General features: G+C 40.2%; 1 protein-coding gene across 1 annotated transcript in view; it reads left to right on the forward strand.

Moving 5' to 3' along the window:
* NRP1 (neuropilin 1) overlaps positions 1-4,653 on the forward strand; it is a 114,946-nt gene extending 110,293 nt beyond the window's left edge. Inside the window, exon 17 of the mRNA XM_026060074.1 lies at positions 880-4,653. Coding sequence (XP_025915859.1) covers positions 880-1,169 — 290 coding nt within the window. The 3' untranslated portion in view covers positions 1,170-4,653. The remainder of the gene's footprint in view (positions 1-879) is intronic.
* The last annotated feature ends 8,046 nt before the right edge of the window (positions 4,654-12,699 follow it).

Below are 12,699 nucleotides of genomic sequence, written 5' to 3' on the forward strand. Positions count from 1 at the left end.
AATTTATATCTCATGCAGTGTCTACCTAATAAGACTCAAAACTCCTCAGACTAATCATTTCTCAGACCTTTCTGAAAATGTCATTTTATCACCAGTCTACGAAGGCGTTATCATTTTCAATGATGATAGCTGTAAATGGATCGTTAAATGGATCATAATCCTCATATTGTCCCAATAATAAAATATACTCACAGTTTTCAGGCAAAGAGCTTAAACTTTTTTCTGTTAAATTCAGTGGGATTGTTATCATTGATTTCAGTGATAGCAGATTTTGTTTTTTACTGCAACAATTATTAGGGTGTGCAAGCTTATCAAGTCTTTTTAATAAACTCAGAAAGCATTGAGGGGAGACATTATGATAACCAGCAAACATTTTACTCAGGGAGGCAGAATGCTCTTCTGTGTCTGTTCTTTCAGTGTTTCCATTTCAACGTCCAGTCCTGAAGTCAGTGAGGTGGAGAGGGAACAAAAATGCCTGGAGAGGCCAAAGTGATGTCTAAAACTATAAACATTCACACTGAACTATACAAGATTTAATTAAGATTTTGGAACTAAATATTGCAAACTGACAAAACATGATCAAAAGGTCTAGTCATTCATTACCAGTCTCCCACTTAATAAAAGGCAGATTCAGACCCCCTACTAACATACTGCAGATTCAAGGACTAGAGAACAATATGAAAGAATCAACAACTATTTGAGCAGTATTATAGTTTTTAGCTATTTATGACTGCCTCCAAGAAACTAGGTTTTTGAATTCTGCAGCTATTTGTGTCAAAATCTTCATATCTTTTCTCCAAATTTCCAACTCATCAAACAAAGCGTGGGCTCTAACCAGAACCAGTTCTGAAAGTTTTGCAATTCTTTGTTCCATTTCAGGTTTTACACCTCCATATCATACAGATGAGGACTATGATGATAACATCTCCAGRAAACCAGGCAACGTCCTGAAGACCCTAGATCCAATCCTCATTACTATCATAGCCATGAGCGCACTCGGGGTGCTTTTAGGAGCCATCTGTGGAGTTGTCCTGTACTGTGCCTGTTGGCACAATGGGATGTCAGAGAGGAACTTGTCTGCACTGGAGAATTACAATTTTGAACTGGTCGATGGTGTAAAATTGAAAAAAGATAAACTAAACACACAGAATTCTTATTCGGAAGCATGAAGGTATAAAGCGACTAGAGAAGTTTCAGAGAATTGGAATGGAAGGACATAACTCGGTCGTGCTGGGGAACTGTTGATCTTCTTTTACTGTACAGGCTGAAAAGTGCATTGATGACACTGAGCCAAGCTATTCTCAGGAGCTTCAATGAGTGTGTAACCGGATAAACATGGACAACAATCTGTGTTAACAATCTGAATCATGTACAGTCTGCTTTTTCTGTTGGTTTTATTTGGAATAATCAAATGCTGGTGTTGAGACCAAGTATGATTGACTTATAGTTCATTATGTCTTTCTTTCTCTCCCTCTCTTTTGTTTTCCTTTAATGGATAATTTTGATTTTACTGTGCAAAATCCAAGATGCTGTCACAAACTGTATTCAGTGGGGTCCTTTGGATGGACATGCTGTCTGTAGCTCAGTGCCCAGAAAATGTTGGAGTAACAGCAATTTAGTGGACTCCTGCACCTGTATTTGTGTATAATTGCTCGTGTTGTGCATAGGCAAAGAAGGGTTAGGATGTTTTTGAAAAGTACTGCTGCATCAGTACCAATATAGTGTGTCAGCTCTGTTTACGAAGCAATACAGTCAAATTTTATTGATGTTTTTCAGTGTTGTACTAAATTTTGTGCTTGTGAACTCCATAAAAGAGTATGTGCCATCATCAGACACAACTGGCAACCGAGTGTACTGCCTAAAATCTAAACAAAAAAGTCCTTGGCACTGGCTAGTGTATGTCCTCTCAAGTGCCTTTTTGTTTGTACTGCTTCTCATTGTGTTAATATTAACTACAGCTCTGCTTCTCTCTAGTTAAGGCCCTTGTCTTTAATCATATTCTGATGGCTCACTGACTAAAAAAAAAGTATATTTTAGTTTGAGAAAGTAGCCTCAGCAAGGCAAGGGCTAATCAGATTTGACAACTTGGCTCGATTGTTCTGCTTTCTGTATTTCAATTTCATGTTTCTTGACCCTTTTGTATAAAGCTGCAATATCCCCTTTTATTGTTCTTTCATATAGAATGTATTTTCAAATGTAAAATCTCTCTCCCTTGCTCTCTCTCTCTCTCTCTTTCTCTCTCTGAGTAGATTGCATAAGCATTTGCCATTGCCAAGGAAAGAAAACTGCAGCTTTAACTTGCTGGTAATGGCAAAGGATTTTATTAGAGTTTGTGTTAAAAAATAAGGGAAAATTTTAACTTTACCCTCCAAAGTCGAACTTTGGGTTTCTTCTTAACAGCATAAAGTGACAGTATCTTTTTTCCTGAAGTCATGAAATATGTCTTTTATCCTGAACAACTTGCCTGTTAGTTACACTAGGGAAAATGATTCCCTTGCTGAAAAGATTGCCTTTAAAATAAGAAACTTTCCTCCTCCTGCCCCTACCTGAACTAAGAGTTCTGTTCGCTCAGTAAAGTCTGTATTTTCATGCTAATCARTGCTAATTGGGCTTATGCATGGGTACTGAGGGCAGAATAAAATCCCACCATGCACATAGGGTATGTCCTTACATCTCTGTTACATCCAATTGGCATGTCTCCCCCGGTGCTTTCTGTTTGACCAAAAGTGCGCACAGCTTCCTGGTGCCCCTGCTCTGCAGACAGTGTTAGATTCAGTGAATCACATAATTTAAAGTCACAAAAATGTATTTGACAATTATGTGGCAGTTTTTAATATTCTCGGGCAAATATTATCGGATAAAAAATAGTAACAGCCTATACAGCTGGTGCAACAGGGTGAGAAGACACAAGTTACTGAAGGCAAAGCTGTGTTGCCCTCAGGTGTACATAGGAGGAGGCGAGGGGAGCACCCCAGATTTTCTGCGGTGACCCATAGGCTACGTAAYTGTATTTTGGGAGGCTGTGAAAGAAGGCAACTTTAACCTTGCCCAGGATACCAGCCAGCAGGAAAATCTGTGCAAACACTGGGGAAAATGATGCCCTGCAAAGTGTATATTTTTCCTCACTGAAGTAAAGTGGAATGAGGGAAGCAATCTGATTTTTTTCAGTTAGTCTTTTCCAAAATTGCTTTTGTTGTACAGCTGTGAAGTATCTTGCCCTGGTTTAGGACTGAGGAGGGCTAACTCAGCCCTGAATTGCCAGAGCAGCAGAATCCACCACTGTTTATCCATTAAATGTATTGAAGCTTACTATTTAGCCAGTACAAACTATAAAAGAGAAAATCCCGCACAAAATCCCTCAGTTACTTAGAAATTCATGAAAGGGGAGGGAGATCAGAGGTAAAAATATGAGTTCAGAAGGTGAAAAAATTTTACAGGAATACAGAGCAGAAAAACAAGTGGACAGTTGCTAATTCAAAGGACTCCTAAAGGCGGAGACTATGGTGAATATTCAAACACCTGCTTCAGGTCACCAAACCTTAGATGCCCAAACTGGAAGAGTAGCCTCCACAGGCTCCTTATGTAGACCTTGGGTCCCCCAGAAGGGGATTCGAGCACCTAAGGCCCAAAAGTTAGGCCGTGAAACTTCCCTTCTARAGTAAAAAACTGCCCTCACTAGCACAAGTGACAAACTCAGCTTGGATGTATGTAATCTGACCATATTGGTGTCGCAGCAGCTAGTTAATTAACCCAAAGAAAAAAAAAATTTTTCAAAACTATTTTCAGCACACCACCATCGTATGATTCAGTTGTGTTAGGATCTGTTCCCCTTAGCTCAAAACACATCTAGTCCATTAACCTGACAGAGAGTTTCATGCATATATTGCCTTGAAGAGAAAATCCCCTCTGGGGAGGCCTGGTCCAAAATCTTTTGAAGTATTCCCATGGATTTTGATAGATTCTGGAGCAGCTCTTGGTCTTGGTCTTGGTCTATTTAAACAGTAAAGGGTTTTTTTTTCTGCTTTAAATACTGAGAATAGTGAACGTAAAACGAAATATATCTCCTTTGTGGTCTTCAGCCCTTACTATGATAATGAAGATCTAGCACTGAAGATTTGATTTCTCTGAAGGTAATAGAATGAAAGTTACCCTTCAATAAAGGAAAAATGATACTGCAACTTTACATTGAAAAAGTATCTTGCACTGATAAATATATTTAAAAAAAATTATATGTTTATAAAGTTATTAATTTGTAAAGGCAGTGTTACAAAAATGTTCGGTTTATATTGTTTTAGATTGTTTCATAATTTTTAAAGTGTAAAATAACATATTTTTTTCTTTATTGAAAAACTATAAAAATCTTCTGTAGTAAAATGATTTCATTTTACTGGTATATTATTGCTTCATGTTTTGTACCATCATAAAACTTTGTGCAAATTTTTTTTACAGAAATTTTTATTTTCTATGACAATATGACACTTGTAAATTGTTGTTTCAAAATGAACAGCGAAGCCTTAACTTTAAATGACATTTGTATTCTCAGACACTGAGTAGCATAAAAAAAATCACATAGAACTGAACTGTAACTTAAATTTCCAAACTATGACTACTACATTCCAAAGAAACAGTTGAATTAAACATTTTCATAAAATATCCCATACCTGATGTATTTTATTATACTAAAAATGGATTTTTTTTTAATGGCTGTTTTTCTTTAGCATCTTGCAGCAAGAACAATATTTTAATCATGGTCCCATTTGCTGGAAGGTAATTAGTTAAAATAAAAGTTGTGATAAATTTTGCTAGATTTAGGGTGGGATTTATTTTACCTTCCTAAAGTTAAGCTTCTAGTCTCATTGGGCTGCCTAGGCTATCCTTATACTCAGTGGACAGACACCGTGGTAGGACAGGTCACTCTGGCTGTCTCAGAAATCTGATTTAGGTGGAAGCTTCACCCCCCTCCCCGCATGCCCTGCTCTCTCCCTGAGGGCAGGCAGCTCCTCTCCATGCCTAACTTTTAGATACCTAGAATCAGGTAGGAGAGATCCCACTCAACTCTGTGCCAAAAGACTTGGATCTAAGAGGACAAGTCTGCCACCACTGTCCACACATGGTGATTGATGTCTTTGCTGTGGGAAGCCCAAGAGCAGACCCTACATGGGTCATATGTGCATCTTGTGGCACGTTCTTGTGAGGTGTGACTTTCACCAGTGAGCAATGTTCATTTTTGACAAGTCATCCCACTAAATCCTGCAGCTCTGCTCCAGCCATAAGATTTGTAAAAGTGAACTCCCTGCAAATTTCCACTGGAGTCAGCAGGCTTTACCCAGCCATGCCCATCTCCCAAAGCAGAGCCCAAGTCACTGGCAGGAGAAAACGCTGCAAGGCCTGGCCATCAAGCCTAGCTGGTGTGCAGTCCAGTGCTAAACTTTCCTGTGGAATATCTAATCACGGGTAGGGAGGCCTGCAAGAAATTTTTATCCAGATCAGAAGCTTTAGAATGCCAATTTCTTATTTTATGCAATATTTACCTATATGTTTCTTTTTAATACTGATTAGTGTGTCCTACTAGTCCTACTTCATTTTGCACACATGAACAATGCATGTACTGTCAATACGGCATTAGGTTGCATGCTCATGGACATACGTTTTACTTCAGCGATTTTGCTACCCCAGGGAAAAATATTGTAACCATTATCAATTTGCTGCTGAATGTGAAGCTCAAAAAGGAAGTATCAAATCTTTCCTCCTTGAGGGAACAGCATTGTGGGTACCTGATGCAACTACAGGAATGCTTCTGAACATAACTTTGTTTTGTGATAACCACCGTGGGGATTGCTCTCAAAAGTTCATTGTGAAAGCTGTTGCCCACATAATCACTATACACAAATTCCTTTAAAATGTAATTCATTTCTACACATTTCTGTGATAACTAGCCACAGGGCTTTTTGAGGGCAAAGAAGTGAAATTTATTACTGAAAAATAAAAAAAATCTCAAGAGTGTATTGAGAATCAAGTTGCGAAAGAAAGACAAGTATTTCAAATTAAGAAGAAAATTCTTTCTTTACTTTATGGGAAATTAATTAGCCTAGAAGGTGATAGCTACTTAACACTAAGCCTTCAGTTTTCCACACTAAATACTGGTAGGTCAAATAAAGCAAGGACAGAAATGGTGCAATGGGATCTGGTAGTCAAACCCGCCTGTACAGAACTGAAGCTTTCATTTCAGAACCTAATTTGTAAACTCGAAAGAAAAAGATGGGCAGACAGAAATAACAGACGGGTCAGCTGCAGACAACCACTACCAGCGGTGCATAACTGCGGGGTTCAAATATTAGGGTCAGGGTACGTAAACAGGGTGTAGGGCAGGGAGAGACAAGCAAACCCTGCTGTTACTCCACCAGTCAAATACGCCAGCTGAGGCAGCAGCCATGCATCCGCAGCGCTGAGCCCAATCTCACTTCCCTGCCTTTCAGCAGGACATAAAATACAGTGTCACAGCAAAAGGCAGGCATACAGAAGAGGCAGGGACAGCACAGCTGACATCATGGTTGGGTGAAGCCCAAAATGACAGCAGTGTACAAACCTGTGCAAACCTGCCTGCTGGCCCAAAGCTGCTGGCCCCAGTGGAAATAAAGGTTCCTCAGAGGTAAATCTACCCTTTGCAATGCATATGAGAACTTAACAGGTGCATACTGGCCTGTCTTTAAATTTGATCCTCATGTCTTTTATTACATGCAATTAGTCTATTTTTAATTCCATTCTCCTAACCAGCTCTCCCAAAGCCAAATGTTGAAGYTGATTTTGATTTTCAGATCACTGGTAAATTTGCTGGCATCATGGATGTTAGATCCCAGGAGTAATTCCCTCCCCATTCCCTACTTTTCCTGTTCTCTGCAATGCACTATGCCTAACTGCATATTTGTTTAAGCAACATTAATTTATTAGAGCTTTAATTTCTTCTTTTATAACATTTTATGCATCAGGTCACCCATAACCACAATTTTATCTACAAGTGTTTGTTAAATTATAACAGAGTGTATCTTATTTTTTTGTCATAGGATACTTTGTATAGCTCTTTTATTTGCCCATTAGTCCCCCTGTAGACCCTAATTGCTTTGCTACAGTAGGTCAGTTCCATATATAAACTTCTATTCTCACAGTCACACACAATCAAACTCTAATCTTATCACCTCAGCACTGACAGTGCCTCAACACCTATAACTGAAAAATCTCATTAAAAAGTCTTCAGGCATTTTTCACAGATGGATGGAGTCTTATCATGTGTCCAAACCTAATTCCACCTTCAATAATCATACTCTCCTATTTAAATTTACATGCTTATTATTTGTCTCTAAGACATTTGATTCACGTCCCTGTCACTATACAGCATCACTGTGCACTATGCACTGTGTTTCCCTACAGACAGTTGTACTTCCATAATGGGTGAGATGGTTCCTATCGAGAAAGGAATTATAGTCCTCCTGGAGTACCTTTGGTACCTGGGAGAGASGTAGGGGGAGAAGGGAAGGAGGAGGTTTGGCAGGGCTTGTCAGCTGTCGTCATGACAAAGACAGTGTGTTATAGTGATGAGGGCTGGAGGATGAAGAGCTTGTCTGAGGAGACATGAGCATTTTGGATGATATGAGCTGCAAAGGGAATTATCAGAAAACTCCTATGTTGAGGTCCTCCATTTCTCCATCACAAAAAACTTCACAATTCTCAAAAAACTGCTGCATCACAAAAATCTCTGGCAGTTGCCATCCCCTTTTAAATCCCTTGGCATGGAGGAAGGGAATGGGGTACCAAGAAATGACAGTCTGTTAGCTGAACCTAAATAGTGGACTCAGCACTCAAAGGGGTAGACAGGTGCTGATGTGCCTGCGAAGACCTGGGCAGCATCTCTGCAYGATAAGATGGGCGTTTTTCATGCGTCATTTCCATCCTGAGAACCTTTATTTCCTCTTCTCTGTGACGTGTTGCTCTATGCCAGTTGTTTCGCTTGTGAATTGCCCCAGCTGAACTACTGATTTTTATGATTTCATACTGTTAATATATTTCTCCTGAGGGTGATTTTTGCTTCCCTCCCTGTCCAAATACCTGTACAGAGCATCTCCCTTATGTATTTCAAAAGCTTGTGTAGCACRAAACAGCCCTGGCTGGTGCCACGCATACTCTGTATCATATGAAAAGAGAAGAGGTCACCCCATCCTGCCCCTCCTCTTCCACATCCCTGCCATGGCCGCATCCTGCCCCAGCAACCCCATCTCAGAGGCTCAGACTGTATGTCTTTAAAAAATTATCTCCCTTTCAGGATGAGCCTCACTGTTTTCGACATCAGACCTGACATTTTTGCATTAATCCATTAATTAAATATTGATATCAATCTTCCTACTTAATATTTACATTCCAGCTTCATAATTGTTAGCATACCAGAGCGGGTCACTTTCATTTTGCCTTTAGAGACTACTAACTAAACGCTAGTGCTTTATCTTTCTCTCTTTTTAACCTTCTAATCTGACTCTGTCTCCTGTAGCTCAATCAGTGAGGAAAAAAAAAAGAGAAAAACTAAAACAAAGGCATAGCAGTGTCCCTTTTCTATCCATCTATGAGAATGAAAGACCCATTGAATAAGTAGAAAAAAAATCAATTTCTTTTCATTTTGAAGTGTGCTTTTGCAAGGTGAAGAGAAAAGCCATCGGGCTGGTTGGAGGTGGCATTTGAAATGTCTGTGGAGCAGTAAGGAGACTGCCACTGGAGTCTTCTGAAGACTACCATATAACATCTGGAAAGGCTTAACAAGACCGCAAAGTGATCACAGAATCACTGAATTAGAGAATCACAGAATTGCTGAGGTTGGAAGGGACCTCTGGAGATCATCTAGTCCAACCCCCTGCTCAAGCAGGGTCACCTAGAGCACGTTGCACAGGATTGTGTCCAGGCGCGTTTTGAATATCTCCAGAGAAGGAGACTCCACAACCTCTCTGGGCAACCTGTTCCAGTGCTCTGTCACCCTCACAGTGAAGAAGTTTTTCCTCGTGTTCAGATGGAACTTCCTGTATTTCAGTTTGTGCTCGTTGCCTCGTGTCCTGTCTCTGGGCATCACTGAAAAGAGTCTGGCCCCATCCTCTCAACACCCTCCCTTTAGATATTTGTATACATTGATAAGATCCCCTCTCAGTTTTCTCTTCTCCAGGCTAAACAGGCCCAGCTCTCTCAGCCTTTCCTCATATGAGAGATGTTCCAGTCCACTAATCGTCTTCGTAGCCCTCCACTGGACTCTCTCCAGTAGCTCCATATCTCTCTTGTCCTGGGGAGCCCAGAACTGGACAAAGCGCTCCAGATGTGGCCTCACCAGGGCTGAGTAGAGGGGGAGRATCACCTCCCTCAACCTGCTGGCAACACTCTTCCTGATGCACCCCAGGATCCCATTGGCCTTCTTGGCCACAAGGGCACATTGCTGCCTCATGCTTAACTTGGTGTCCACAAGCACTCCCAGGTCCTTCTCCACAGAGCTGCTTTCCAGGAGGTCAGCCCCCAACCTGTCCTGGTGCATGGGGTTATTCCTCCCCAGGTGCAGGACCCTGCACTTGCCTTTGTTGAACTTCATGAGGTTCCTCTCTGCCCACCTCTCCAGCCTGTCCAGGTCTCTCTGAATGGCAGCACAGCCCTCTGGTGTATCCGCCACTCCTCCCARTTTTGTATCGCCAGCAAACTTGCTGAGGGTGCACTCTGTCCCTTCAAAATGGGGGGTGATGGGAGCACACAAGTACCAGTGTAGGCAGGATGTGAAGGTATAGGTTTATCCCGAGGGTGGTTGACAAAATGAAAGAAAGGCAGGAAAATAATTAGTGTTAGGAGTAGATCAGAAAGGAACTTTTTTATTCTACACTCTGCTAGATTMCCCTTTAATCAATCCTCAGAAGATGGGAGGTAAAACTAGGAATGAACTCACATACAACTCAATCTCATCTATAGCTCATGCTGATTAATTCATGATCTACAGTTAACGGAAATATCAAGCAGCTCTGAGACTGAGGATAGGAGAAGTTGGTAGGGTTGTCACCACCCTTTGTCTGAAAGGTCTCCGATCCTTAACACCAGCTTCAGCATAAGATGTCGCTTTTGCATGTCCCTGAACTTACACACGGGAAGAGATATCACTTTGCACCCATTGTCTGCATGCTCATATTTTTCAAGCTGTAGGCCATTTCGTCTTTCTCTTGCATTTCTTTTGCCTTTCTTCTTCTTAAAACAATACTTGTCAAATAAGTCAGGTTCCCCCAGACTCTCTATCTTGCTTGGTGCAGGGAACCCCTAATTCCCACTTGTCAGCATGGGAAGCGTGCTGCAGGATCAGACCTCCCATTTGCTCTGCTGATGCTGCTCTGCTGCCCCAGCCCTTCATGGCCTGCTGAATTGTTTTGCATCGCTATCTTGTTTGCAGTAGGAGGTCACTGAAAGTTCACTTCAAAACTAGACTCTTATTTCAAGGCCATATTCTGTTGGTTACTAAGGATCATCTTTGCTACTTTTAACAAGTCTTTTCACAATCTATTCCCTTTCCTTCATGCATACTGAGGTCTTAAAGTGATCAACCTAAAACCATATATCTTGACAAAGTGGCTGAATTACTGCTGCTGAATGGTAGGCCATTATCCACAATTAGTTTATGGCTCTTAATAGCTATTATTGCAAAAGATGGATTTCTCTATAGCATAAGTGTCTTACCAAAGATCCTGTTAGTACTCTTGCTTATGAAAAGTTAAGTGGTAGCTGCTTTCTGGAAAAGATCAGGTTACCCGCCAAACTGAAATAAATTGGTATCAGCTTGTTACTATGGGTAATAAATAGGTAATGTGCATTATGAGGACTCTTGGGTTCTTCTTTGCTAGGTACTCTATATAATAATGTAAATGTGTGCAGCACTATATAGAGAAACGGACTGCAGAAATGCTTTGAAGATGTCACCATCTAGCTTAGGAGAAAAGTACTAAACATCTATTAGTCACAAACAGAGCATATCGTAACTTCTCTAAGACTAACAGCTTTTCTTTTTCTGTTTATAGAAGCATGGTGGTTAGAACAGTTAGAATAAGTGTGTGTCAATTTATTGGAGAAACTATGGATTTATGAGTCTCCTTGAGGAAGTGCCTTCTGATGAAGGACATGAAGGAGCAGAGAGTAGAGGCAGAGTAGATGGGGTCATGAACTTCATTTTACTTCTCATCATGAGTAATAGTGCTAAACTGATAGTCAGTCAGATCTCTCATTTTCTTTAATTTAATGCTATTCTTCTTGCTCCCTGCATTACTGACCCCACATTATAACTGAACCATGTGTTTTATTACAATGCTGAGCACTGCTTTAAATGCACATGAGAAGATTTCAGTGCTCTTTAAACTGCACAGTTACGTGTGGTGAGTTTTGTTCCTTTCACATAAAGAACCATCTCAGAGCTAACAACTTGTATTATTTTAATCAAGTCTAGTTTCACATAGGTTGTGAACCTTAACACAGATTGTCATTTCTTCTGGGCTTCAAATATAGTGCACAGCTCAGCACAAGTCTGACCTTTGTGGTTTCATCTCAGCACATACTTGCAGAAGGCACTTCATTAGACACCAACTGTGATAGAGCTTTCAGACTTTTTACTAGCCTTCTTTGGAGCTGCTGATGATTACCAGCATATACTTTTTAACCAATAACACAYTGTCTGTGTATTAAATAAAGTAAGCACAATATGTACATATCTCTTGAGATGCAACCATAATTCTGCAACAGAAGTTGAAGGACTGGAAGTACTAATATAGACGGTTTGCTGAAAGGTGAAAGTCTGTATGATTAACAAACTGTTATTAAATATCTGAAGGTTTCACTCAGGTTTGGGGCTTCCTTGTGACAGTGCAGCGCACTTAGAAACACAAAGAGCATCTCTACAGGCAGAAGTATTTTCAGGCCACTCTCAGGTTGTTTTTCTAGCTCCCTCCCTCCCTCATTCAGACTTTGCAATCTAAAGACAAAGTCTGTTCTTTCTAGGGCTGTTGCTGTWTTTTATGATCAACATGTCAAAAGTATTAAATGCTAAATGAATGTGGTTATTAGTGTTCAAGGGTAGCATTCACCTCATCTACTATTTACCTCATCTAATTATCTTAGTTAGGTGTCATCTACAAAGCACAAGTCATATCTATTTCAGACACCTGCCTTAGAATGAGTTGAATTTTCCGCTTGGAGTATCAGTTTCCATTGTGTATAGAATAGCATAATGGTTCAGATTTAAAGGCTTAAATTTTAGATGAAGAAAATGAAATGAGACAAATTTCCTAACTATTTCTAGTTATGAACTAACTAGCGGTGGTTTTGTCTGGTTTTCCCAGGGACAAAGATCTGAATTGCTTTGATTGATTTTGATCATAGTTGATATTGACATCTTAAGTATTGGTCCACCTGCTAATGAGCTAGCAGAAGCAAAACTTAACCACTTAGGTTACAGTAGGATCCACAATAACCCACAAGTTTAATTTCAATCATAGAGGCAAATAAATACTCGGAAGGTAGACAGAACATTACCTCCTTTATCTGTGTGTCATCTGCTGCCTACAGAATTATAATATGCCTTGAAGTCATATCCTACCCTTCCTACTTGGGCAGACTTGGGTCTGCCTGTGTCTTTATTCAGAATCTAGAACTGAGAAT

Source organism: Apteryx rowi, unplaced genomic scaffold (genome assembly GCF_003343035.1).
Source record: "Apteryx rowi isolate R43461 unplaced genomic scaffold, aptRow1 scaffold_164, whole genome shotgun sequence".
Classification (NCBI taxonomy): Eukaryota; Metazoa; Chordata; class Aves; order Apterygiformes; family Apterygidae; genus Apteryx; species Apteryx rowi.